Genomic DNA, 25627 nt, shown 5'->3' with positions numbered 1-25627 from the left:
CCAGAGACTTTAGCAATGCAGAGAATTCTGGAGGCTGAAAGGCAGAGGAAAGGTCTTTTAGTTTTCAGAATCCCAGATTTACTCCGTCTGGCTGTGCAACCTTGGGCAATCATGCCAGCAGTCTGAGACTCAGTTGCCCTGGGTGTTAAATGGCTCCTTCTGCAAGGCCCATCTTGGAGGGAAATGATTCAAGAGGGAGGCAGTAGGTAGTAGCAATTCCCCAGGAGAGACGAGCAGGCTGAGCCCGCGGAGCTGGGACAAAGGCAAGTCCAAGCGTGGGTCAAAAGGGGGCCTGGGTCATTTTCTACTCGGGGCTTCAGTGAGGATGGCCCGCAGCAGCGTGGGCGACTCAGCCGGGTCAGCACACCTGGCAACTGGGAGACACTCACTCGGTCGGCGGACACACCCTGCACCGGGAAGCGGGTGGAGGCGGGCGCGGAAAGGGGCGGGCCCTCGCTGGGCTGGGCGGAGCGGCAGCCGCGGTTGGGAGGTCAGGTAGGCCTGGGCACGCGATGGGGCGCGGGAGTCCATCCGGCGGGCGGTGTGCGGCGCGCGGCGAGTGGACGCGCACGGCTGGCGGAACGCAGGCAGCGCCGAGGGCAGCCAGGCGAACTCTAGGGCTTCGGCGGCGCCTGTCGGAGGCGGGGCAGGAAGGCCCGTGCAGCGCCTTACCCTCTCCGGGCGTGGGGAGAGGGCTCGGCCCGCGGTCCCCGCTGGGGGTGACCCCCCACCCCAGGCCTCTTCAGAGGACACGTGTCAGTACTTTGTCGTCTCACCCCATGTCATAGCCCTTCCCCCAGGCCTGGGATCCCCCGTCCGTCAGGCTCCGTTATCCCCGGGCCCAACCCCCCGCTGACCCGCGCGCGGTCCCGGCCGGATCCCTCTCCTCCCTGGCCCGTCTCCCTGGGCGGCGAGCGGCCCGGCCCCCGCAGAAGACACTCGTCAGCACGTTCTCACCCCTGTCATCTCATCCCTCTGCGTAACTCACCCCAGGCCTAGAGACTCCGGCCCATTGTCCCCGGACCCAGCCCTTCGCTGAACGCAGGCTCGGCCCTAGCCCCCGCCCGGCGCGTCTCCCCCGGCAACACGCCGCGACCCGGGATGCAGCCCGCAAGCTGGGCGACCGTCAGGGAGGCGGCGGGCCGTGACATGCTGGCTGCCGACCTCCGCTGCAGCTTTTTCGCCTCGGCCCTGCAGAGCTACAAGCGCGACTCTGTACTGCGGCCCTTCCCCGCATCCTATGCCCGCCACGACTGCAAGGACTTTGAGGCCCTGGTGAGTGTACTTTTCCCCTGTGCTGTCCACTGCTTCTCAGGGCACGTTGTCTGTGGAACTCCTGTTAGTGATGGTGCCAGCCCCCGGACTTAACATTCCTAGCCTGGCCGTGGGGAAGGTTTGTTTCCAGGAGCTAAGAACACTCCCGACAACCTTCACACTCCCAAGTGACTCCCAGGGGTGAACTGAGGAATTCAACAGTTGCATAGGCCTCCACAACATTTCCTAGTGTGGCTTAGAGTGTTGATCTGAATCAGCTGGTTCTGCTAAATAGGAAGTTGTCTATCCCTTTGCAAATAATGAGACACCGTAAGTCACCAAAGCCACCCGGACCTCATCTTCAGATGAGGTAATATATGGCCAGTACTTTTATAAATTATAACATATGTACAGTACACATGTGAGCTGTTATTTCTCTGATGATTCAGGAGGCACTTAATTTCTTGCAGAGTTCACCTCAGGGTCAGCAATCCAGATATTAGTTATCTTTGTAATCCAAATGTTTGAAATTACCTAGAAAAATATAACTTGCCAAAATTGATTCTGTAAGAAATACAAAGTCAAAAGCCTATAATCATTAAAGACATTGAATTAGTAGTCAAAGATTTTCCCTCAGAGAAAACTCCAGGCCAACCCAGTTTCATTGGTGAGTTCTACCAATCACTGAGGGAATAAGTAATTCCAGTTTTACACAATTCTTCCAGTGTATTGAAAAATAGGGTAGTGTAATCTTGATACCAAATCTAATAAGAATGATACAAGAAAAGAAAATTATAGGCCAATGTCACTCAAGAGTATAAATATAGAGATCCTCTATAAAATATTAGGATCCTGAAACTAGCAATATATAAGAAGAATAATTCCTTATTAATAGGTTGGGTTTATCCCAGGAATACAAAATTAGTTCAACATTAGAAAATCTCTTAATGTTATGAACCACATTAACAGAATGTTGATCAAGTTTAGAATCAACAGATGTTTAAAATTATCTCCGATGAGGTGGTCATTGGGTGACCCAATACTGCTATTGCTCCCAGGTGGTCAAGGGACAAAGGCCCAGCCTCCTGTCCCCTACCTGGTCCATTGCAGCTTAGGCTGGCAATGTGTTGAGGGCACCTCAGGTCTTGACCACAGTGCACAGGGGTTTCGGGTACAGGGAGTGGGAGGTTGGAGAAAGAGGCAAGCAGATTGACTTCCCCCATGGTTTGTTCTGCGAATTCAGATATTTTGTGAGTTTGTGATATCAGAGTGTTGGGGAATGAAACTTTCTTCAGTTTTGTCAGTGGATATTTATGGAGCTCCTGTTGTGGGCCAGGTGCTGAGAATACAGAATTAAAGACTCAAGGAGAGGTCAACAGCCTGCTCAGCTATACTATGGGGTAAGCCCTATATGTACAACATGGAAGCCCAGAGCAGGACTCCAGGCCTTGGCAGTAGGCTGGAATCAGGGAGCACTAACCAGGGGCGGTTATGATGCCCTGCTGAGTCCCCAGGGACATGGAGGATTTCGAGGAGCAGAGAGGAGGAAAGGGGTATTCCAGGAGGAGTAGCAGGATGGGCAGAAAGCCAGGACCTCACCAGGAAGGAGAAGTCTGTACTTCAGTGTGGCTTTCATGGGGAACAGAAAGAGATGAGGCCAGCCAGAGCAAGCAGGACTGGGCATGTCCTGTCCAGATGTGTAGACTTTATCCTTGGGCTGGGAGGTCATTGGTGACATCCAGGATGCATTTCGGAAAGACCCTTGTGGTGGCAGGGTGACAGAGAGATCTGTTCAGGAGGAGTAGAGAGAAGAGGAGAGATTGGGGGTCAGAGGGACCAAACTCACCAGAGATGATGCCTCACAATGCACTTTATTGATTTTTGCCAAGAAACATCCAAATGGATTAGAATGCTCAGTGTGTTCTCTTTCTGCTGGAACAGAATCGGGTTACTTTGATGAATATGGGATAAATACAAAGGGATCTTTGGAATTGCTTTGATTTATTCATGCCTTTTAAAAATTTCATTTTAATTACACAAGTAATGTTTGATTATATTCTTGTTTTAAAAAAAGCAAGTGATAAAGTATAAGCTCCCCTGATAGAGCTCACCCTGTCCCATATCCCTCCCCTCGGTTTGAGGCATACCTTTCCTGCCATACCTGTAATCCCTTAGGAGAGCATTGGCAATATGGGTAGCCCCAAATAGCCACCTCCTCGGTAGAGACAGACTGTCCTGCACGTGGGTCTCCCTTTGGGGACAGTTTTAGACAATGCACTCTTTCTCTTGGGGGCCACTGGAGAAACACAGACAGATTCTTACCATCCCACCCTGTTGCTGTATTCCTTATTGGGCACTGGTGTTAGGGACATTAGCCCAGGCCATGCAGATTCTTGGCTTTCTGTTAGGCATGGCTTTCAGGAGCTCTTTCTGCGGAGAGGCCCCCCCACCAGGCAGGACCCGGCGCGACCTCTGGGGGCATGCACATTCTTAGATAAACACGCTTTAAATTTTGTTTTGTCACACGTTACATGAGTTAAACAAAAGCTGCCCAGAACTTAGCATCTAACCTGTGTCTCTCTGACTCAAAGGTTAACTTTTTTTAAAAATAAGTTTATTATTTATTCATTTATTTATTTATTTATGGCTGCATTGGGTCTTCATTGCTGCGCGCGGGCTTTATTTTTAGTTGCGGCGAGCAGTGGCTACTCTTCGTTGCGGCGCGCGGGCTTCGCATTGCGGTGGCTTCTCTTGTTGCGGAGCATGGGCTCTAGGTGTGCAGGCTTCAGTAGTTGTGGCACATGGGCTCAATAGTTGTGGCTTGTGGGCTCTAGAGCGCAGGCTCAGTAGTTGTGGCGCGCGGGCTTAGTTGCTCCGCGGCATGTGGGATCTTCCGGGACCAGGGCTGGAACTCGTGTTCCCTGCATTGGCAGTATTCTTAACCACTGTGCCACCAGGGAAGTCCCTCTCAGATTACCTTTTTATTTCTGTTCTCAGGAGAACTATGTGTAACTTATTTAACCTTCCTAACAACTCAGCGATGTAGGTTCTATTATCATCTCTGTCACCATGAGCTAATCAGTGTATGTGCTGGTGGCAGACATCCTCCAGCTCCAGGTGATGCCGGTGTGTAGTCAGGGTAGAGAACCACCCCTTTAAAGGGTTCCCCTGATGACTCTTTTTTTTTTTTTTAAAGAAGATGTTGGGGGTAGGAATTTAGTAATTTATTTATTTATTTTTGGCTGTGTTGGGTCTTCATTTCTGTGCGAGGGCTTTCTCTAGTTGTGGCAAGCGGGGGCCACTCTTCATCGCGGTGCGCGGGCCTCTGACTATCGCGGCCTCTCTTGTTGCGGAGCACAGGCTCCAGACGCGCAGGCTCAGTAGTTGTGGTGCACGGGCCTAGTTGCTCCACGGCATGTGGGATCCTCCCAGACCAGGGCTCGAACCTGTGTCCCCTGCATTAGTAGGCAGATTCTCAACCACTGCGCCACCAGGGAAGCCCCCTGATGACTCTTTTTATGAAGCAGACTCTTGTAGACTTTCACCCCCAATCTGTTTTAGTAAATCTGGATTTTCATACCTTAGGTTTATGCAAAGCAAGGTGTACCTGTATGTAACTGTGCAGTCCATCTTTCCCATCTTCATCTCAGTGGCCCACCACCTCCACCCATCCTGCCCACCCCACTTCCAGGTGTCACTCTGTTTGTCAGGTCCCCGAGGCTGGTGACCTTGGCTATACCTTTGGTTCATTTCCTTCCAGCACCTTCACCCACAACTAGTAACTATGGCCTTTGGCATTTTCCTAGACAAGGATTTTTTTCAGATGTTCTTTCCTGCTGCCAGCCCTTCTAGGACAACATTGCTTAACACCTAAGCCTGAGTATCCCCACCTTTTCCTGGTAGTAAGTATCACTTGTGGCAACTTCTGTAAACACAGATTCTTGGGCTGCCTCCCCAGGAGATTGTGATCTGCATGGTTGCAAAGTGTCCACTGGGCCGTCCTGCCGCCTCCTGACTCAAAGCAAAGAGATTGAATTGTCTCCTTCTAAGGTCACTGGTCCTCTCTCTCCTCTGCTCACCCCCTGCTGGTTCCCTGTCCTTGGCTTTCAGTCACCCAGACCACCTCTTTCCTGACACTTCCTTTCTCAAACCCCTGTGACTGCCCAGCACTGCCCAACATTCAGGACTGGCCCAGGCTCCCTCAGCCACTTCTCCAACTGAATCCTTCCTTATTCCTCAGAGCAGAGGCTGCAAAAATGTGGCCTGTGGGATGACAGATTTTGTTTGTCCTCTGGTCTTTTAGAAATTCGGAAATTTAAAAAAACGTGTGTGGGGGTTTCCCTGGTGGCACAGTGGTTGAGAGTCCGCCTGCCGATGCAGGGGACACGGGTTCGTGCCCCGGTCTGGGAGGATCCCACATGCCGTGGAGCGGCTGGGCCCGTGAGCCATGGCCGCTGAGCCTGCGTGTCCGGAGCCTGTGCTCCGCAACGGGAGAGACCACAACAGTGAGAGGCCCGCGTACTGGAAAAAAAAAAAAATTAAAAATTAAAAAAAAGTGTTTGTGTGTGAATTTCCTGGTGGTCCAGTGGTTAGGACTGCACCCTTCCTCTGCAGGGGGCATGGGTTCCATCCCTGGTCCATCAGGGAACTAAGATCCTGCAAGCTTTCAGGTGTGGTCAAAAAAAAAAAAAAAAAAAAAAGCAGCTTACTGATTTCTTTTAAAAAGAAAAAAAAATCTGAGACTCCATAGCCTGGGTAGAGGTGGCCCTTGGGCAGAAAGCAGCTGGAGCTGGGGGGGGTTGGTGGCTGGTCCCTTTGCTAGGCCAGGGGTCTCCAGTTCAACCCAGTCCTTACTATTCTTTCCTGGATAACCCCTTACTCATTTTCATCACCTCTCTGGCCCTAGGGACATTTGAGCCCTGACCACCTTTTGGGACAGGCGCTGTTTCCTTCTCTGCCTCCTCACCATGTTCTTTCCCACTGGGAATGCTCTCTCTCAGATTCCTCCCCCTCACTCCAGGCCCCACTCCCATCCTACTTGCTTTGAAAACCTTTCCCTTTGCCTGCCCGCCAGCCACCAGAAACGCCTGCCTTCCTCCTGCACACTTTCTCCTCAAGCCAGTTGTTGATAAATGCCTTCCACTGTCACCAACTGTGGTTCATAACTCTTGTCTAGATGGAGGGTTTTCTGTCTCCTGACCCTGCCCCATACTACACGTGACATACATCTTTCTCCCTACCTTTGACAGGGCTTAAGCATACCCAGTAGCAGTCTTGGTTGTGTTATTCAGGAAACATACCTAAAGCTTCCCAAGTAGCCTCTTCAAGTCCTACTTGGATTGACTCTTTTGGGCTAAAATATTCAGTCTATTACTAAATTTCTCCATTGATTTGGTAGGAGAGCATCACAGAGAATGGACTCTGGAGTCAGGCCACCTGGCTTCATGTCTCTTCCTTGCCAATGAATAGCTGTGTGACCCTAGGCAAGGTACTTAACCTTTCTAAGCCTCAGTTTCCTCACTTGTATGTATGTATTTATGTTTTAAAATAAAAAAAAATTCTTTTATTGAGGTTTAGTTGATTTACAGTATTATATAGGTTTCAGGTGTATAACAGTAATTCACAATTTTTAAAGGTTATACTCCATTTATAATTATTATAAAATATTGGCTATATTCCCTGCACTGTACAACATATCCTTGTAGCTTGTCTAGTTTGTACATAGTAGTTTGTACCTCCTAATCCCGTACCTCTCTCTTGCCCCTCCCCCCTTCCTTCTTCCCACTGATAACCACTAGTTCTTTATATCTGTGAGTCTGTTGCTGTTTTGTTATATTCACTAGTTTTATTTTTATTTATTTATTTATTTTTGTGTGTGGTACGCCGCCTCTCACTGCTGTGGCCTCCTCTGTTGCGGAGCACAGGCTCCGGACGCACAGGCCCAGCGGCCATGGCTCACGGGCCCAGCTGCTCCACGACATGTGGGATCTTCCCGGACCGGGACACGAACCCGCGTCCCCTGCGTCGGCAGGCGGACTCTCAACCACTGCGCCACCAGGGAAGCCCACTAGTTTTATTTTTTAGATTCCACATATAAGTGATATCATTTGTCTTTCTCTGTTGGGCTTATTTCACTTAGCATAATACCCTCCAAGTCCATCCATGTTGTTGCAAATGGCAAATTTTCATTCTTTCTATGGCTGAGTAGTATTCCATAGTATGCGTGTGTGCATGTGTGTGTGTATACACACACACACACACAAACACCTATCTTATTTATCCATTCATCTGCTGATGGACACTTAGGTTGCTTCCATATCTTGGCTATTGTAAATAGAGCTGCTATGAACGTTGGGGCGCATGTGTCTTCTCAAATTAGTGTTTTCCTTTTCTTCAGATATATACTGAGGAGTGGTAGGTGGGTAGGTAGGTAGATGGCCATTCTGACACGTGTGAGGTGATACCTCATTGTGGTTTTGATTTGCATGTCTCTGATGATCATCTTTAAGCTGGGCTGTTGTGAGGATAAAATGAGACGTGACATGCACAGCATTTAGCCAGTGCCTGGCACGTGATAAGGCCTCAACAAATTGTAGCTATTACTATCTCATTCTGAACTTCATGTCAGGTTGCAGGCTGGCCTGTGAGACTCCAGGATACGTAAGATGTGGTTGGCCCTCAGGAAGCATTTGTCTTAAGCAGATTTGAGATGGTCCCAGAGAGTCAAGGACCAACCTGGGATTCTGCACTGAGCACAAGGGGAGCACAGAGGTCATGGGGGGTCAGGGACAGGGCAGGTGACTTTAGGCTGGCTTTGAAGACTGAATGTCATGCTGGGCAGCTGCAGAAGCACAGGGGAGGAGAGACATAGGGCAGCTGAGGAACAACATGGGGGGAGCAGGTGGGAAGTCTGTGGCAGAAGGTTCTCTTAGGCAGAGGCCAGCCCAGATTCTGAAGGGCCTTGTTAAGGGGAGGGTTGCTAGATTTAGCAGATTAAAAAATATAGACCGAAATACAAATTTGAACTTCAGAAAAGCAACAAATAATTTTTTTAGCACAGGTATGCCCCAAATATTGCATGGATTATATTATATTTAAAAAAATATTGTTGTTTATCTGAAATTCAAATTTAACTGAGCAGATTGTATGTTATCTGGCTGCCTGGGAGGAGAGCTCGCACAGTTAACCTCCCTCGTTGCCGTCCACATCCCTGACTACGTGCTGCACTTCCGTGCTTCTGTGCCTTTGCCTGTCCAACCCGATCACACAGCACCTCCCCTTTGAAGACTTGCCTGACCACTCCCTTTTCTCAAAGCGCCTACCCAACAGGAGTCCTGCCTGGCCCGTTTTGTAGTTTGTATCCGTCTTTGTTATGACAGTGAATAGTTTTAAGTCATAATTATTTACCTTTCTGCCTCCCTGCTGTGTAGCATCAACACTTGTGGAGCATCTACACATCCATGTTTTTATTTATTTATTTATTTATTTATAACATCTTTATTGGAGTATAATTGCTTTACAGTGGTGTGTTAGTTTCTGCTTTATAACAAAGTGAATCAGGTATACATATGCATGTATCCCCATATCTCCTCCCTCTTGCGTCTCCCTCCCTCCCACCCTCCCTATCCCACCCCTCTAGGTGGTCACAAAGCACCGAGCTGATCTCCCTGTGCCATGCAGCTGCTGCCCACTAGCTAGCTATTTTACGTTCGGTAGTGTATGTATGCCCATGCCACTCTCTCACTTCGTCCCAGCTTACCCTTCTTCCTTCTGTTATCCTCAAGTCCATTCTCTACGTCCATGTCTTTATTCCTGTCCTGCCCCTAGGTTCTTCAGAACCATTTTTTTTTTTTTTTTAGATTCCACGTATATGTGTTAGCATACGGTTACTTCACTCTGTATGACAGCCTCTAGGTCCATCCACCTCGCTACAAGTAACTCAATTTCATTTCTTTTTATGGCTGAGTAATATTCCATTGTATATATGTGTCACATCTTCTTTATCCATTCATCTGTCACTGGACAGATGTCCTGGCTTAGGTTGCTTCCATGTCCTGGCTATTGTAAATAGAGCTGCAATGAACATTGTGGTGCATGACTCTTTTTGAATTATGGTTTTCTCAGGGTATATGCCCAGTAGTGGGATTGCTGGGTCATATGGTAGTTCTATTTTTAGTTTTTTAAGGAACCTCCATGCTGTTCTCCATAGTGGCTGTATCAATTTATATTCCTACCAACAGTGCAGGAGGGTTCCCTTTTCTCCACGCCCTCTCCAGCATTTATTGTTTGTAGATTTTTTGATGATGATCATTCTGACTGGTGTGAGGTGATACCTCATTGTAGTTTTGATTTGCATTTCTCTAATAATTAGTGATGTTGAGCATTCTTTCATATGTTTGTTGGCTGTCTGTATATCTTCTTTGGAGAAATGTCTATTTAGGTCTTCTGCCCATTTTTCACATCCATGTCTTTGTTTTTTTTTTTTTTTCCGGTACGCGGGCCTCTCACTGTCGTGGCCTCTCCCGTTGCGGAGCACAGGCTCCGGACGCGTAGGCTCAGCGGCCATGGCTCACGGGCCCAGCCGCTCTGCGGCGTGTGGCATCTTCCCTGACCGGGGCACGAACCCGTGTCTCTTGCATCGGCAGGCGGACTCTCAACCACTGCGCCACCAGGGAAGCCCCATGTCTTTAAATTGGATCCTCACGGATGGCCTGCAAGGCATGTAGAGATATTTTTTTCAGAAGCCTGAGGCTATTGATTGAATCTTTAGAAATAGAGACAGGAATAAAGCAGCCCTGAAAGGTTTCTGATTTTCAACTACAGGGTTAAGAAATAAACCCCCCAAGGTTGGCAACAGTGAACTATCTAGAAACGGGGGAAAAAGCTCCTGGTATTCATGAAGTACCAACTATATCCCTAGGAAAGGTGTGCGTTGTCCAGGGAGAAATACAAAGAAGAACAGAAATGGACATACCCTGTATAGACCAGAGCCTGAGATTCTGTTACCTTCTTTAATCTTCCTGACAATCCACATGGAGATGGTGGGGTTCCCGTGTTAGAGAGATCGAGGCTCAGCCAGGTCTGGTGCTTTGCCTAAGGAGCAGGGATTCAATCTGAGATGTCTGCTCTTTCCTCTACATCCAGGAAACAGGAGAACTAGAAAAACACAAGACAGTCCTTGGTCTCCGCGAGTCCTGGCCATTCTGGGGAGAGAGTATTAGGGCTGAGTGCTTTAGGGTTTTGGAGGAGAGGGGGTACCTGGGTTGGTAGAGGTGGGGAAGGGGCGCTCCAGGGGACTAAGTGAGCAAAGCTTGGAGGAGGTATGTTCACAGATGGCACCAGTCTGCAGTGGTGTTTTAAATGGCATGCTGGAGAGATCTGGCTTCTAGTCAGTTTTAATTTCTGAGCAAAAGCTACAGATACCTTGTAGCTCTCTGCTAGTCCAGGTCCACAGTCCCTTATCAGAAATCCTGGCACCAAATCTGTTTCGGAATTGATTCGGCCTGATTTTACAAAGGCAATGTTGTCCACCTCAAGACACCTGTCATAGGCCACACCGGGTGCCAGCCTAAATCAGAAGGCTCTGGGATGGATCACAGCTCACAGGAGGGCATTGCATTTCTGCAGAAGTCCTTGCTATAGTCCACATAGAGGTCCAGGAGCTAGTCTTGCCCCTGAGAGGGACAGTTCAGGTGTAAGGAGATGAGATTCACGTTGGCTGGCTGCAGGAACTGCACTGGTCTAATGAAGCCCCATGTTCCATGGAGGCTGGTCCCTCTAGTAAGAACAGCATAGACATAGCTGCCAGTATCCTCACAAAAAGTTACCACACTCAGGGAAACCCCAAACCATGGATTCCCCACTCAGTTTCCTCCAGTCCAGATGCAGTTACCGTTCTGGGTCATCTTTACCAAAAGCAGCGTTGCCTGGTTCTGTATGTAGTTGCTATATTGCCTTTGTCTGGTCTCCAAGGGAACAGGTTAACAGAAAATTAACTCATGCTGAAGGGAGAAGGCTTTGTAACCCTTTACCCACATGTGTATATACCATGTATTTGGTAACACCTCCAGCGGGGTGCATCCCATAATCAGGTATTAATAGTCCTGCAGCAAAATGCATCTCATCAGTAGTAGCACAAAGTGGGATAATTAAGATTAAACGAACCTCACATCAGCTCAGGTTAGGTTTTGTACCAGTTGAGTTACAGATAACCTTCCAGTGTTCAGAACATTTGGAGTTGGGCAGTATTTGGAAAGGGATCGTAGACCTGTTGCATTTCCCTCTGAAGAAATTCCTTGGAACATGAAAGCAGTGCAGGTCGCCTGCCTTACCACTAGAGGGCACCTGGGGTTACTATCATTTTGTCCAGGATCCTTGCTAACGGAGGTTTTCCTCACTTCAGCTTGCAGATGCCACTAAGTTACCCAACCTGAAAGAACTTCTCCAGTCCTCAGGAGACAAAGACACATGGGCCTGGGACCTGGTGAGCTGGATTTTATCCTCAAAGGTCCTGACAATCCACAGTGCAGGAAAGTCAGAGGTAAGACTTTGGTCTATAGGATCACAGATTCCTGGGCCTGGAGTGCTCTGGGACCTCTTGTGCACCAGCATGACCTGGGAAGCTTATTGAAAATGCAGATTCCTGGACCTTGTGTCCCCAGAAATTCTGATTCTGTGTCTAGAGTGGGGCCCAGGAACTTGTACACTGGCAGTATGAGGCTGTGTTCTCCCTCTTACTAGCTGGTTACTTGAGCACTGGCACTACAAAGCTGTGTTCTCTCTCTTACTAGCGGGAGCTTGAGCAGGTTAGTGGGTGCATTTCAGTACCTCAGTTTCCTCATCTGTAAAATGGGGATAATAATAGTATACTTTCATCAGGGAACTGGCTGTGAGAATTAAATGAATTTTCTCACTTAGAACAATGCCTAAGGGCACATGCTAGGGGCTCAGTAAAAGTTGGGTATCACAAGCACCCCAGGTACTTCTGACAAGGGTGGACCAAACATTCCGGCTGTCAGGAAGCAAAGAGGCAGAACCCGAAGTGGTGGAAATCCTCAGGCTCTGGGTTCAAATCCCACTCCCATCTGTTATTGAGTCTTCTTTTCCCCATTTGTAAATTGAGAATATTAATAGTTACCTGAAGGGAGCTATAATAGAATGTGTCTCACCCGCAGTATAGTCTCTGGCACAGGCCAGATATTCCAAACTTTGGCTTCCCTTGCTTGGCTGCGATCTCGCGGGGACGGGCTGGGATGACAAGGATCAGGGTGTAGGACAGGCACATCCCTGATCAGGTGTTCTTTCCTGTAAGCGGCAGCAGGAGTTTATACTATTCCTCACTTAATCAGTTTTAATTTAAGAGCATTCAGTTTTATAAGTTCCTGCTAAAGACAGAAATCCTCCTTAAGTGGCATAGAATTTGGCATCTCATTTCTGGTGTCTAGGGACATCCTCCATTCATGTTGGATGGTAAGATAACATAAACAGCCCTGGAGTGGGAGTCAGGAGACCTGTATTCAGGTCGGGCTGGGCTGCTAACTCCTAGATGATCTCTGGGTTTCACTTTTGTCATCTGTTAAATTTAGATTTATTCATTCATTTACTCATTCCTCATAAGGGCATCAAGCGCCTACTGGAGTTGGGTGCTATTTGTAAAGTAGATAAGGCAGTTGCTCCTTGATTTTTGATTATAGTAGTGGAAATCCTCAGGCTCTGGGTTCAAATCCCAATCCCATCTGCTAAGTTCCATTAAAATATGGAGTGTTGGGACCTAGGATTATCAACTTTTTATTGTGCCCAAGTAAGGATATTGTCTACCATGTATCATTTTATAAAAGGATATTTTAATACAAAAAAAAGGGTGGTCCTGACCTCAGAATAAATGACAGTTCTTCCAAAGAAGGGATCATGACAACCTTACATCAATGTAAATATATCTGTTAAATTGCCCTTATTTTTGTCATGTAATCACAACCCAGAGAAAACTTTAACACAGACTGGCTTTGGTCTGTGACGTACTGTTTGGAAATCTTGGAAATGGTGTGGTCTCTGCCCTGAAGAGGATTATTACCCTTTAGGAAGGAGCTTACCCTTCTGTATCAGTTAACTTTCATTGCATAACAAACCATCCGCCAAATTTACTGGCTTAAAACAACACTGATTGCTTCTCGTGATTCTGTGGGTTGGCTGGGTGGTTCTTATTAGTGGGGGCGGCTTGCCTGGGGCTGATCCAGGGTAGCCTCACTTGTGTGTGGGGGGCTTCAGCGGGGATGGCTGTTGTGGTTGGGGCCTTCCTCTATGAGGCTGTCATCCTACAGAAGGTTAGCAGGGCTTGTGAAGGGTTCCCAGCAGCAGACAAGGAAGGGCAAGCTCTTTTCAAGTCTCTGTTTGCCATATGTTTACCAAGGGAAGTGACATGGCCAAGCCCAGATTTAAGGGGTGGAGAAATAGATTCCATCTCCTGATGAAATCTTGGTGGAATTCCACCTGCAAAGTCGCATTGCAGAGGGGTGAGTGGACAGGGATGGGAGGAAAAAATTTTGTGGTCATTTTTGTAATTCATCATCACATCTTTCCACCTCCTAAGATTATTGTCAAGATGGAATGCAGGAAATAGATGTGAAAGTGTAATGAAAATTTGAAGTGATCTTTAGTTAGAAGGAGCAATTCATGCTTCTCAGTTAGCCTACTGTAGGGAAAAATATTGTTAGAGGAAAGCAGCCTTGAGCTATAAGCTCTGAGCTTGTTTATAAACTGATGTTTTTATTCCTGTGAAGCCAGTTCTTCTCATGGGCAGAGCCCCTAGGCGTTAAGCCCAAGGCTTTAGGAGGCCATTTTGGCAGCACATTTAACCAACTTCCCAAATAAAACTTCAACTTCTTGCATGTTTTCAAGTTTGAAAAGATCCAAAAGCTGACTGGTGCCCCTCACACGCCTGTCCCCGTGCCGGACTTCCTGTTTGAAATTGAGTACTCCGACCCAGCCAACGCCAAATTTTATGAGACCAAAGGAGAACGAGACCTAATCTACGCCTTCCATGGGAGCCGCCTAGAAAACTTCCATTCCATCATCCACAATGGCCTGCACTGCCACCTGAACAAGGTGGGGCCCAAGGCTGCTGACATGGGGGGGGCTGTGTGTCAGGGCTGGTAGGGGTGAGGGTGGGTAGGTTCACTAAGGCCTTGCCACTCAAAGTGTGGTCTGCAGACCAGCAGCAGCAGCATTGCTCGGGAGTCTGTGAAAAGGCAGAATCCTGGGCCCACCTGACCTTCTGAGTCAGAACCTGCATTTTAACAAGATCTCCAGGTGACTCCTATACTGATTAATGTTTGAGAAGCATCGGTTTAAAAATGGTTCCCAGCCTTGGCTGCACATTTAGAATCACTTGGGGAGCTATTAAAAATCCCAATGCCTGGCCACATCCCCAACCAATGTGGGGCCCGGGCACCAGTGTGCTTTCAGAGCTCACCAGGCGATCCCAGTGGGTGGCCAGCCCTCACTCCTCAGCATGATCCCTGGACCAGTGGCGTCCACATCACCTGGGAGCTTGTTGAACATGTGGAATCTCGGGCCCACCCCAGACTACCTGATCAGAAATCACAATTTAACAAAGTCCCAGGTGATTCATATGCATGTTGAAGTTTGAGAAGCACTTGCCTAGGGGACCTGCCAACAGAGTCAGCCCTTGGGGAAACAGGAGAGGAGCTCCCTCCTTGAGCACCTTTCCTTCCTTTGTTAGGAGTGTCAACCACCCCTTCTTTGCCAGCACTTATTTTGTCCCTCAGTGAGGCGAAGGAGGAAGAATACAGACAGGAGCCAGAAAGACCACCTTTGCAGCTCTGCCGTCCTGGGGAAGTTTACTTAAACTTGGAGCCCCGGTGTCCTCATCTGTAAAATAGGATTCCATTACCCACGTGCTGGTGCCCTGATAGGACTGAAACAGTTCATGTATGCAAAGGGCTCTTCCTGTACTTAAGTACCAAGGAAGCAGTGGCTGCTTTTAGAGGCTGATGGAGAGCGACTCTGGGGTGTCTGGAGGGCTGCAGCCTTTCCGCCAGTTGTCCCAGCATCTGCCTTGTCTGGGGGACTGGCTCCGCGAGCTGTGGGCTCAGTCGTGGCTGACGCAGCCCCGAGGCTGGAGAGACTTTTCCAGCACTGCTGCCGCTGATTAGCACAGTTGGGTTTTGCGAGGATGATGGGCTTGTTTACAACTGGCTCTCAGCTTATTATTATGGCCAGGCTACTGGAGTCCAGGGGGCCTCTGCTTCACACCAGAGCCCACCTGGAGAAGTTGCCTGCAGATTCCAGTCTTGTAACCAAACCTTCACTTCAGTGCCTGAGGGAGTTTGCTGCTTAGAAGCATCTCATCATAGTCCTTTGGTGAAGTGGATGCTCTTCTGGCTCCTCTGTCTGGGTTTTCAGTGAGGGGCTTGCTTGAGGGAGCCTACCTGCCAGTTGAAGCTCTGAGATTGTTTTTCTCATAGGGATACCCCAAGTTTCCTGCTGTTGTGCTCTCCTGCTCATGGTTCTTGAGTCTAGGGAATGGTGTATACATGGCAGGCATAAGCAGAAATGGATGTGGGGTCAGATCAGAGGACATCCATGTCCTTGGAGAAGGTCTGTGTTAACTTTTGAGACATGGGGACACTGTAACAAGGCCAAGGAAAGGCTTGTTTCATTTCCCCTAAGCTTCCCTTAATCGGCTTAGAGTTGTGGAAGCCTGGTGCCACTGACTAGGATGTTTCTCAGTTAGCAAGTAGAGGACATTCAGTGAGCTGTTTGAGGCCATTCATCATCTTAAGGTACTGACACTGTGGCCCAAGAATAGCATCTGGATTACAGCTCATGTCAAATTCCATCCACTGGTAGCAATTACCTAGAATGTTGTGCTCAGAAGGATTCTGAGTCAGTATGAATGAGTGCCATGATTGATATTTTTATGTCGGCGTCATGGTTGATTATTGATGTCTACCATGGGCAAAGGATGTGTTTGCTATGCCTGCTGTAGCCTCAGCTTGTAGGTATTTCACCTGAGATCCTTCTCTTTCACCTGGCATGCTTCCTCGTGGAGGACACCAAATTAGCATCACCACCAGGGACCTGCCTCCTAGAATTTTGGACATTTTCTTGGTCAACACCAACACAAAGAGCAAAACTTACCCTGCCCCTCATATAGGCCTGCCTTATTTGGTTACAGTTTCTGGTCTGAGAGATGCGTTTCTTTTCCAAGTAATGACTCAGATTACTTCCCTTAGTCACTCAGGTGTTACCCCCTCCCTGTACATAAGGGCATGACTTTGCTTCTGCCAGCCTGTCAGTGTAACCATGCTTAACACATTCATGTAGCAGGAACTACTGATATACTATGACATAAGAACCTGTGACGGCATACCCACCCCTGTCTTGTGCCAGGTGTTCTGTGTGGTGCTGTATGTGCAACATCTCATTGAATCCTTGAGGAGACAGTGTTATCACCACTTTGTAGATGTAGAAACTGAGACCCAGAGAGTTTATATAACTTGCTAGCTTGTTAGAGGGATAGGCAGAATTCAAACTTGGGTCTGTTTGACTCTTATACCTGTGGTTTTCTTACTCAGACTTAAGCACTGGAACTACTAGTTTGCCAGGTTCGTTAGCCACATCCACAATCAGTTAAACTGTCATCAGATAGGAATGTGTTTTGTAATAACCCTATGACGATGTCATAGGATTATTTGATCTTATGCCTTTTGCTGGGGAAAAAAAGAGGCTTGAAGATTGTGTTAACAACTCTGCTGAAGAAAGACCTGTGTCATCTTGCTGTGCCAACTCTGCATTCACCCAGCCCTGTTTCTTTTCTGTTGATCTCTGCCATTTCAGACATCCTTGTTTGGGGAAGGGACCTACCTCACCAGTGACTTGAGCCTGGCTCTCATTTATAGCCCCCATGGCCATGGGTGGCAGCGCAGCCTCCTGGGCCCCATCCTTAGCTGTGTGGCCGTGTGCGAGGTCATTGACCATCCAGACGTCAAGTGCCAAACGAAGAAAAAGGGTGAGTGAGCACTTGGCCCAGACCTGTGCTGCAGGCCTCTGGGTGTCAGGCTTTTGCCTTTGGCCCAGCTGCTGGGTGGAGCACCCATTGCATGCCAAGGGATGGGCTGGGTTAACAATGTAGGACAGGGCCTGCCTTCAGGGAGTAAGCAGTCTCCTTATGGACTGAACACACAGTGGAAAAGGTATCACTGACTACAGGGCTGTGGGTAGGGAGTGCCAGCTGAGGGTGCTGATGAGGTCCACAGCGGCAGCTCAGAGGAAGGGGCAATCATGGTGGGTCCAAGTGCTCAAGGAAAGCTTTGGGGTGGAGAAGATGAAAATGAGTGTGTGAGGCCAGAGCACAGTCTCACTGAAGGTAGAGACGGGATCTGATTCACTCTTGGGCACCTGGGGTCAGCAGGGAGTCTGGTACATACTTGACATTCAATAAACATTTGCTAAACTGAAGCTAAAGACTTGCTTCCACCCGCTATTCCTCCAGGCTGCTCTGGTGTGTGCTGGAGCCCCCAGAGGATGTGAGGGGCACCTGAGGCCATGGGGGTGAACCCTGGGCTCTCTAGGGAGTGGATGAATAGTGGGCCACCTCAGTCTACTCTGCTGATATGTGCCTTAGATCTTTGCCCCGTGCCCCCTGCTGTTTTGCCCTCAAAGGCAGAAGTCATAGAACTGTCATTCTGGTCTCCAGAGCTGGCCTGTTGGTTCCACTGAGAAAAGGAGAATTGAGAAAACTGTCTGTTCCTGGCCTCTAATGTAAAACAATTGGAATCCTGAGGAATGGGCCCAGGTCTGACGCCACTCTCCCAAACCAGACAGCACGAATATTCGCTTTTGTAATTCTTAGGAAGTCTGCAAACCGTGACATTAAACATTAGGACAAAACCTTGCAATGTCTGCTGTCACGAAGCTTTGACCTTTTGTGGGTTTTTTTTGTTGTGTTTTGGTTCTTTTTGGTAAAGCTTTTTCATGTTACTAAAAGGAAAGGTTTTGTTTTGTTTTTTTAAACAAGTCTTGGTACAAAAGGTGGAAGATAAGTGTTCTAAGAAACTCGAATCCAGAACGGTTAATTTAAAATGCTGTTAAAAAGTTTGTTTCAGATCAAGTCTTATTTCTAGTCGCAGATTATTTTTTTTTATGGCCATCAATCTGCTTCTTCCCTCTGCTTTCCCCACTCAGTTTTTTTTTTTTTTTTTTTTTTTCCTCTTGTATCCCTTTAGTTTCCTATTCCTTTTCCTCCTCCCGGTTGTCTGCTTGTCGGACTCTCCTATTTTTAAGTCCTGCTTCACGTACACACACAGCCCATTCCTTTGCCTCTCGGGGCTTCACCACCCTCAGGAGCAGGGTGCTTGTCCCGTTTCTTTTCATAGTTTGCGTCTGTTATTATTGTATCTTGCCCCTGTAAAGTTGTGCTTTATCTCCTTATTTAGATTCCAAGGAGATAGATCGCAGGAGAGCGAGGATCAAGCACAGTGAAGGGGGAGACATCCCTCCAAAGTACTTTGTGGTCACCAATAACCAGCTCCTGCGAGTGAAGTACCTGCTGGTGTACTCACAGAAGCAGCCCAAGAGGTGAGAAGGATGGTCCCTGCGTGAGGTCCAGGAGAACAGCTAAAGGCTGCATTCATAGTATTGGGTTCTTAGTTATCAGCAGCTCCTCTCCCCCAGCCTTACACCTCAGCAATCTCTGCTTTGTGTAAGGGGTAAGAAGTGAGGAATACAGGTCGAGTAAAATCTGGTCCTGGCCCTAAGGGACTGTATAGTCTAGTGAAGAAGAGCTTCGTTAACATAAATAACTTGAGGGACTGAATGAAGCCCAACTGTGAAGCCCCTTTGCCACTTGGGCTCCTGATCACAGTCTGAAACCCACTCATTGGCTTGCGCTGAGAGGCAGGGTGGTGCCGGGATCTGGCTGGGATTATGTGCCGTCCAGCTTGGTCACTTCCCAAGGTGGCTGTCGAACCACCACCTGCTCCTCTCTGGACCTGAGATGCTTCATCTTTATCTCTAAAATGAGAGTGTTGAATCCAACAGCAGATGAGGCCTTCCAGCTCCTAAGAACCTGAGAGTGGTGGATTCGCCATGCCGTCTCAGCATTGTGTTTTCGAGGGTATGGCAGGGCTCTCCAGGGTTGCGGGTCACTTTGAGATTTTGTCACATTGTTGGGGGTCCGTGGTAGAGTTCCTCATGGGGATGAGCAGCAGGTGAACAGGGAAGACAGGAAAAGCGTTATTGTTAATACTCTTGACTCCTACTTGTACACACCAGTGGATTCTATGCTTCAGAATGCAGTATCTAGTAAAATCCTCCCTCCTTAAATCTGGGAAATATGTACCGGGTTCCTAAGTTTGGGGGACATTATCCTTTGGTTTAAAATCATCTGGCTTTTTTGAGTTGAAAATTCCATTCCTTTCCCACGTCTTCCTGGAGTGCCTCTCTAATGCACACTAGGATGGTTTAGATCATCTCCCAGCGGGCAAAAGAGGATTTCCCCTGCTCAGAATAATACTTGTGCATGTCTGAAAGTGAAAAGACTTTTGCTGAATACCCTGCCACCTTCTGTCATCTGGTCAGACACCCTTAGTGAGGTCATCCTTCTAGATACCAAAGTCTTGCTTAGGAAAAGACAGGTTATAAAAGGTACAAGAGGAGCTATAAAAGAAAAGATCAGGATAAGCTCATTGCATAGCTGTCTTTGTACATCTAGAGAAGATCTTCGTGGTGTTGGTCAGTGATAGATGTGTTAACCATAATTTGTCCGCGGGCCCCAGTGAGGCCCACCAACCACCTTTATACTCTTCTACTAGGTTCCCATGGTGACTCAGTTCCCTCTTCATTTAATAGAATTCTACTTTTCATCTAAATCTGCCCCTATCTCTGTTCTTTCTGGTTTCTTTAGCCCAGCTGTGAGCATGATTTAGCTTTTAGCTGCTTAATTTTACTCATTCTATTATTCCTACCAATGAAGGGAAAGAACGTTTGGAATAGGTAACCAGGTTGAGAAATTCTGGTGAAAGATGTGTCAGCGCCAGGGCAAATAGCCCCAGATTTTTTTTTTTAATTAATTAATTAATTAATTAATTATTTTTGGCTGCATCGGGTCTTTGTTGCTGTGCGCGGCTTTCTCTGGTTGCGGCGAGCAGGGGCTACTCTTCACTGCGGTGCGTGGGCTTCTCATTGCGGTGTATTTTCTTGTTGCGGAGCTCGGCCTCTAGGCACGCGGGCTTCAGTAGTTGTGGCTCACGGGTTCTAGAGTGCAGGCTCAGTAGTTGTGGCCCACGGGCTTAGTTGCTCTGTGGCATGTGGGATCTTCCCGGACCAGGGCTCGAACCCGTGTCCCCTGCATTGGCAGGTGGATTCTTAACCACTGCGCCAGCAGGGAAGCCCAGCCCCAGATTCTTTGAGCAAAGGAGCACGCACAAAGCTTCTTTTCATGGCTCATTCAGAGGATGAAATTGATCATTTCATCTTCTTTGAGCCAGAAGTTGTTGCATACACTTTAAAAAAATGTTTTTCTCTTTGTTCCAACGTCAACTTTTTTTTCCCCCTGAAGCAGGGCTTCAAGCCAGCTCTCCTGGGTTTCCAGCCATTGGTTCACAGTCATGATATCCCTGTATCTGCTGCTGCTGCTCATAGTGAGTGTCATCAACTCCTCAGCTTTCCAACACTTTTGGAATCGAGTGAAGAGATGATCTTTCTGGGCCTGGTGTGGGGACCACCGCAACCACGTGCCTTATGATAACTTGTTCTGTCCCTCCCAGGCCTCACATCCAGCTAGGTCAAGCCTGGGGGCCAGTTGGGGACCACAGGAAAATTTTTATATGCCATAAATGTATCAATTGCCTTTGATGATGCTCTCAGCCACACTCTAGTCAACGGAGGCTACTGGCCCCTCACTCTTAGGTTTTGGGGGAGATTTCCTGTCTGCGCCTTCCTAAATAGTCTTAGGGAGTTGTCTTTTTTGCCAGGGCCAAAGGAGAAAGTCCTGCTGCATTTAAAAACAAAGTGTCCAGGCTGTCAGTGGGGTGTTTACAGTTGCTTCTGGCGGACGTTGGCCCTTCTCTAACGCCTTCTGGAAGGCGGAAATGTGTAGTGGGGACTATAAATCACGAGGCGGTTGCCTTGTTTTGACCTGAGATACCGGAGAGGAACAGTCATGTTTCCCATAGAAATCGGTGGGATTGTTTTGAATTCCATCAGCCTTTGTATGTGAGTGCAAAACACTTTCACAGTTTTCTCACATTAACAGACAGCCTTCTGCTACAGCTGTAACCCCTCGGCCCCAGCCATGGATGAGAAAGGAAGGAGTCAGAGAACCCATAGAAAACAAAGAGCAAATCAAGTCATCTTTTTCTAAAAAATACCAACTGCTGATTACAGCTGAAATGGAACCAAATGTTTGTTTTCTGATTTTTTTTTTTTAAAGTAGCTATTTGACAAATTAGTCTTTGTGAGCTGAGTAAAAGGGGAAATTTCTAAACCTAGAGCACCATTTGGCCAGTGTCCACAGCCTCTTTCCTGGCTGTGTTTTAGAGAGAAGGATTTGAGCTGCAGGCCTGCCTCCTGCTCTCCTTCTCACGAACCTGCCTTGATTGTGGCCTGTTAGCCACAGGTGCCACACTGCAGGCCTTCTGTGGGCAGCTGGCCTTTGAGATAGAGGCCTGCCTCGGTGTGCCACAGATGTGTGTGGGCTGAGCCTCCCTCACAGGGCCCGCAAGTCTCTGGGACTCAGCCTGGGCTTTAAATGTTCAGGAAAAGCCTCAGGCTGCTCAGAGAGCCCTGGTTCTACCTGCTGTATTCTCTGCCCCTCCTTCCTGCCCCGTGTCAGCTGTCACGGAGCCCTATCTGATTTAGGGGGGAGATTTCTGTAAAGAATGTGGAAATTCACTTTTCTATAATTTGTGAGGTTGTGAAAAAGCCACTATCATGGTTTTTACATTGAATATTGGAGCATTTCAGAAATAATAAAGGTATATTCCTAATTTCCAAGTTGCCTTTGTGACTGCTTTCAGCCTCAGCACAAGGCTGCTGTGTATTCATTGTTGGGAAAAATTTTATCCTTCCTTGTTCGAGGTGGCCGTTTGCTGGAGAGTATATATCTCCAGGATATCTGTAGGCATTGGATTTATAGTTATTGATTTAGCAAATATGAGCCCCTACTGTGTGCCAGGCACTAGAAATAGGAGCAGAATCAGGTCAAACTGCCCCTGCCCTCACAGAGCTGACAGTCTAGCAAAGTAGGCAGATGGACAAACATTCTCAGGAGTGAAGTTGGCATTATACGGTATCATAAAGGAGTTTTGGAAGCTACTTGGCAAGGAATCTTAACATGGTCTGGGGTCAGGAAATATGGAGGTGACACCCTGGAGCCTACAAGGGACCTTACGTGTACTGATTTCTTTAATCGTTACAACAGATAAGAAAGTGAAGGCCCAGAGAGTTGAATAGGTTGCCCAAGGTTACATGGCTAGGAAGTGGCAGAGTTGGGGGTTGAACCTGGCTCAGTGTCAGTCTCGTAAGCATCATGCTCTTCAGCCCCACTGGGCTCCCAGGAAAGGTGACGTTCAACTGAAACCTGAAAGAGACATTGGTGTCAGGCTAAGAGGTGGAGGAAAAGCGTTTCAGGCAGTGCGAACAGCACAAAGACCTGGAGTTCTTTCTGGAGAAGGTGCAAGCAGGAGGGTCCTACAGGAAGAGGCTGTGGTGAGAAATGAGGCTGGAAAGGTGGGCAGGGAACAGATCATGAAAGACCTTAAAAGTGGTGGGCTGGGGAGAGCCATTAGATTTTAACCAAGGAAGTGATATCAGATTTGGTTTGCAGAAAAATCGCTCTGGCTGGTGGTTGGAGAATGGATTTAGGATTATTTTGAGGATTAAAAGAACTGACGGTTACAATAGCTCAGCACAGAGCAAGTAGCTGATTTGTTTCAGCTGCTATTATTATTATCGTTATTATTTGTTTTTAATGGCCCAGCAGAGGAGATAAGCATGCAAAAGAGACAGAGCAGTAATGCCCAGGGACCCTGGAACAGTGAAGTGTCACAGAAGTGAAAAATGAAGGCTTGGTGAGCACTGTCAAATGCTGCCAAGCAATCGAGATTATACCTGAGAAGTTCTATTGGATTTACTGAGTTGGAGATCATTGGTGAACTTGGCTGGAGCAGTTTCCATAGAGTTCAGCATAGGGGATGTGAACAAAGTCCGACTGCACAGATGTGAAATGTGCACAGTTTCCAGGTGTTCTCAGGCAATATTTATTTAAAACCTAATCCCCTTTTTCTGAGTTTTCTGTCCCCTCCCACTCCCAACCCCCCCCCAATAAAAGAGGTTGTATAATACCTGATGTGACTGTGGGGCAGGCACTGGGCTTACAATGGGGACATGAGGATGGATGAAGAACGGTCCTGTCCTCCAGGAGCTTCCAAGCCAGTGGGCTCCATGGGACAGGTACATTTTTTTGTGTGTGTGTGTGTGTTTTGTTTTTTTTTTTGCGTTACGCGGGCCTCTCACTGTTGTGGCCTCTCCCGTTGCGGAGCACAGGCTCCGGATGCGCAGGCTCAGCGGCCATGGCTCACGGGCCCAGCTGCTCTGCGGCATGTGGGATCTTCCCGGACTGGGGCACGAACCCATGTCCCCTGCATCGGCAGGCGGACTCTCAACCACTGCGCCACCAGGGAAGCCCGGGACAGGTACATTTTGATATGAGGGAAGGAAATTCCTGGAGCCTAGAGGGTTGGAATGGACAGGAGGGAAGACTAGGACAGGGCCACATTATGACTTTCATGAGCCCTGGGCACTTTTGCCTTCATGGGCCCCTTCCTCTAAAAAAAAAAAAATCTAAAATTATACTGTAGGGGGCTTCCCTGGTGGCACAGTGGTTAAGAATCCGCCGGCCAGTGCAGGGGACACTGGTTTGAGCCCTGGTTCGGGAAGATCCCACGTGCCACAGAGCAACTAAGCCCGTGCGCCACAACCACTGAAGCCCATGTGCCTAGAGCCTGTGCTCTGCAACAAGAGAAGCCACCGCAGTGAGAATCCCGTGCACCACAACAAAGAGTAGCCCCCACTTGCCGCAACTAGAGAAAGCCTGCGCACAGCAACGAAGACCCAAAAATAAGTAAATAAAATACATAAATTAAAATAAATAAAATTATACCGTAGGACTGTGTTGGTATAAAGATGAATGTATTACTCTTAGGTACTAAAATGTTTTCTACCACTTAAAAGCTCATTTTCCCCTTCTAATTTTACTTTATTTTTTAAACTTTTATTTATTTATGGCTGCATTGTGTCTTTGTTGTGTGTGTGGGCTTTCTCTAGTTGCGGCAAGTGGGGGCTACTCTTCGTTGCCGTGAATGGGCTTCTCATTGCAGTGGCTTCTCTAGGCACATGGGCTTCAGTAGTTGTGGCTTGTGGGCTCTAGAGCGCAGGCTCAGTAGTTGTGGTGCGTTGGTGCGTTGGGCTTAGTTGTTCTGCAGCGTGTGGGATCTTCCCCGACCAGGGATTGAACCCGTGTCCCCTGCATTGGTGGGTGGATTTTTAACCACTGCGCTACCAGGAAGGTCCCCCCCTTCTAATTTTAAAGGGAATTAAATCCTTTTCGTAACAGGGACTCTAGGCCCTGTGCCTACCATGAGTAGTGGACTAGGGTCATGGGGGTTAGTGTGAGATCCTTGGGTACCTGGGAATGGAGAGGCAGGAAGGAGACAAACCCTGAAGACTCAGTTCTGTTTAGCACCAACCCCACATCTAAGGCAGACCCCCTAGGCCAACCAGCTCAGGAAAGGGCAAAATTGGGTTCTGGGGGTTGAGAGCTCAGGGGGCTCATGCTGCAAACACTTTCATGGAGGAGAAAGCACCAGTCTCCTTGCTGACAAACCCGCTATGGGCCAAGAGCTTCCCCAGGCGGCTGATGGCAGACGAGACCAGATGGTGGTTCAGCTGGAGCCACGTCACATCAGAGCCCCAGCTGCCTTGGTCTTGTCAAAGCAACCTCATCAGCCTTCTGTCACTGATGCCACTGTCACGGGGAACAGTTTTGGGAGGTGGCAAATGGACCTCTCGTAGGCTAGGTCCCTGCTTCTGAGAAGAGCTAAGAATCCAATGAGCTGTCAGTTTCCACCACAAAAGGAAGGATTTTACTCTGTAGGCTTTGGATTAGTGTATATGTGTATGTGAGAGAGATGTGGAGTAGGGATGTGGTTCACTATTGTTTCTTTTCATTTTGTTAAACACTGATTGTCTGCAGAACCAGTAGTGGTGGGGGGGAGGTTGTGATTTTAAAAGCCCAATTCAGATATTTTTCTTTAGAACATGGCCCCATGCATCTGAGCCCATTCCTGCTGCT

At 48.1% G+C, this 25627-nt stretch overlaps 1 protein-coding gene across 1 annotated transcript; it reads left to right on the top strand.

Annotated features, from left to right (window-relative positions):
• Nucleotides 1-492: 492 nt before the first annotated feature.
• PARP16 (poly(ADP-ribose) polymerase family member 16) lies at nucleotides 493-22263 on the top strand. The gene is made up of 6 exons (XM_007448108.1): nucleotides 493-1275; nucleotides 11657-11794; nucleotides 14149-14355; nucleotides 17113-17284; nucleotides 18711-18852; nucleotides 20837-22263. The coding sequence occupies exons 1-6, from the start codon at nucleotides 1102-1104 to the stop codon at nucleotides 20970-20972; spliced, it is 969 nt and encodes a 322-aa protein (XP_007448170.1). The 5' UTR covers nucleotides 493-1101; the 3' UTR covers nucleotides 20973-22263.
• The last annotated feature ends 3364 nt before the right edge of the window (nucleotides 22264-25627 follow it).

Source organism: Lipotes vexillifer, unplaced genomic scaffold (genome assembly GCF_000442215.2).
Source record: "Lipotes vexillifer unplaced genomic scaffold, Lipotes_vexillifer_v1.1 scaffold713, whole genome shotgun sequence".
Taxonomy (NCBI): Eukaryota; Metazoa; Chordata; class Mammalia; order Artiodactyla; family Lipotidae; genus Lipotes; species Lipotes vexillifer.
The sequence above is the reverse complement of the archived record's forward strand: the minus strand, read 5'-3'. Positions and strand labels throughout refer to the sequence as shown.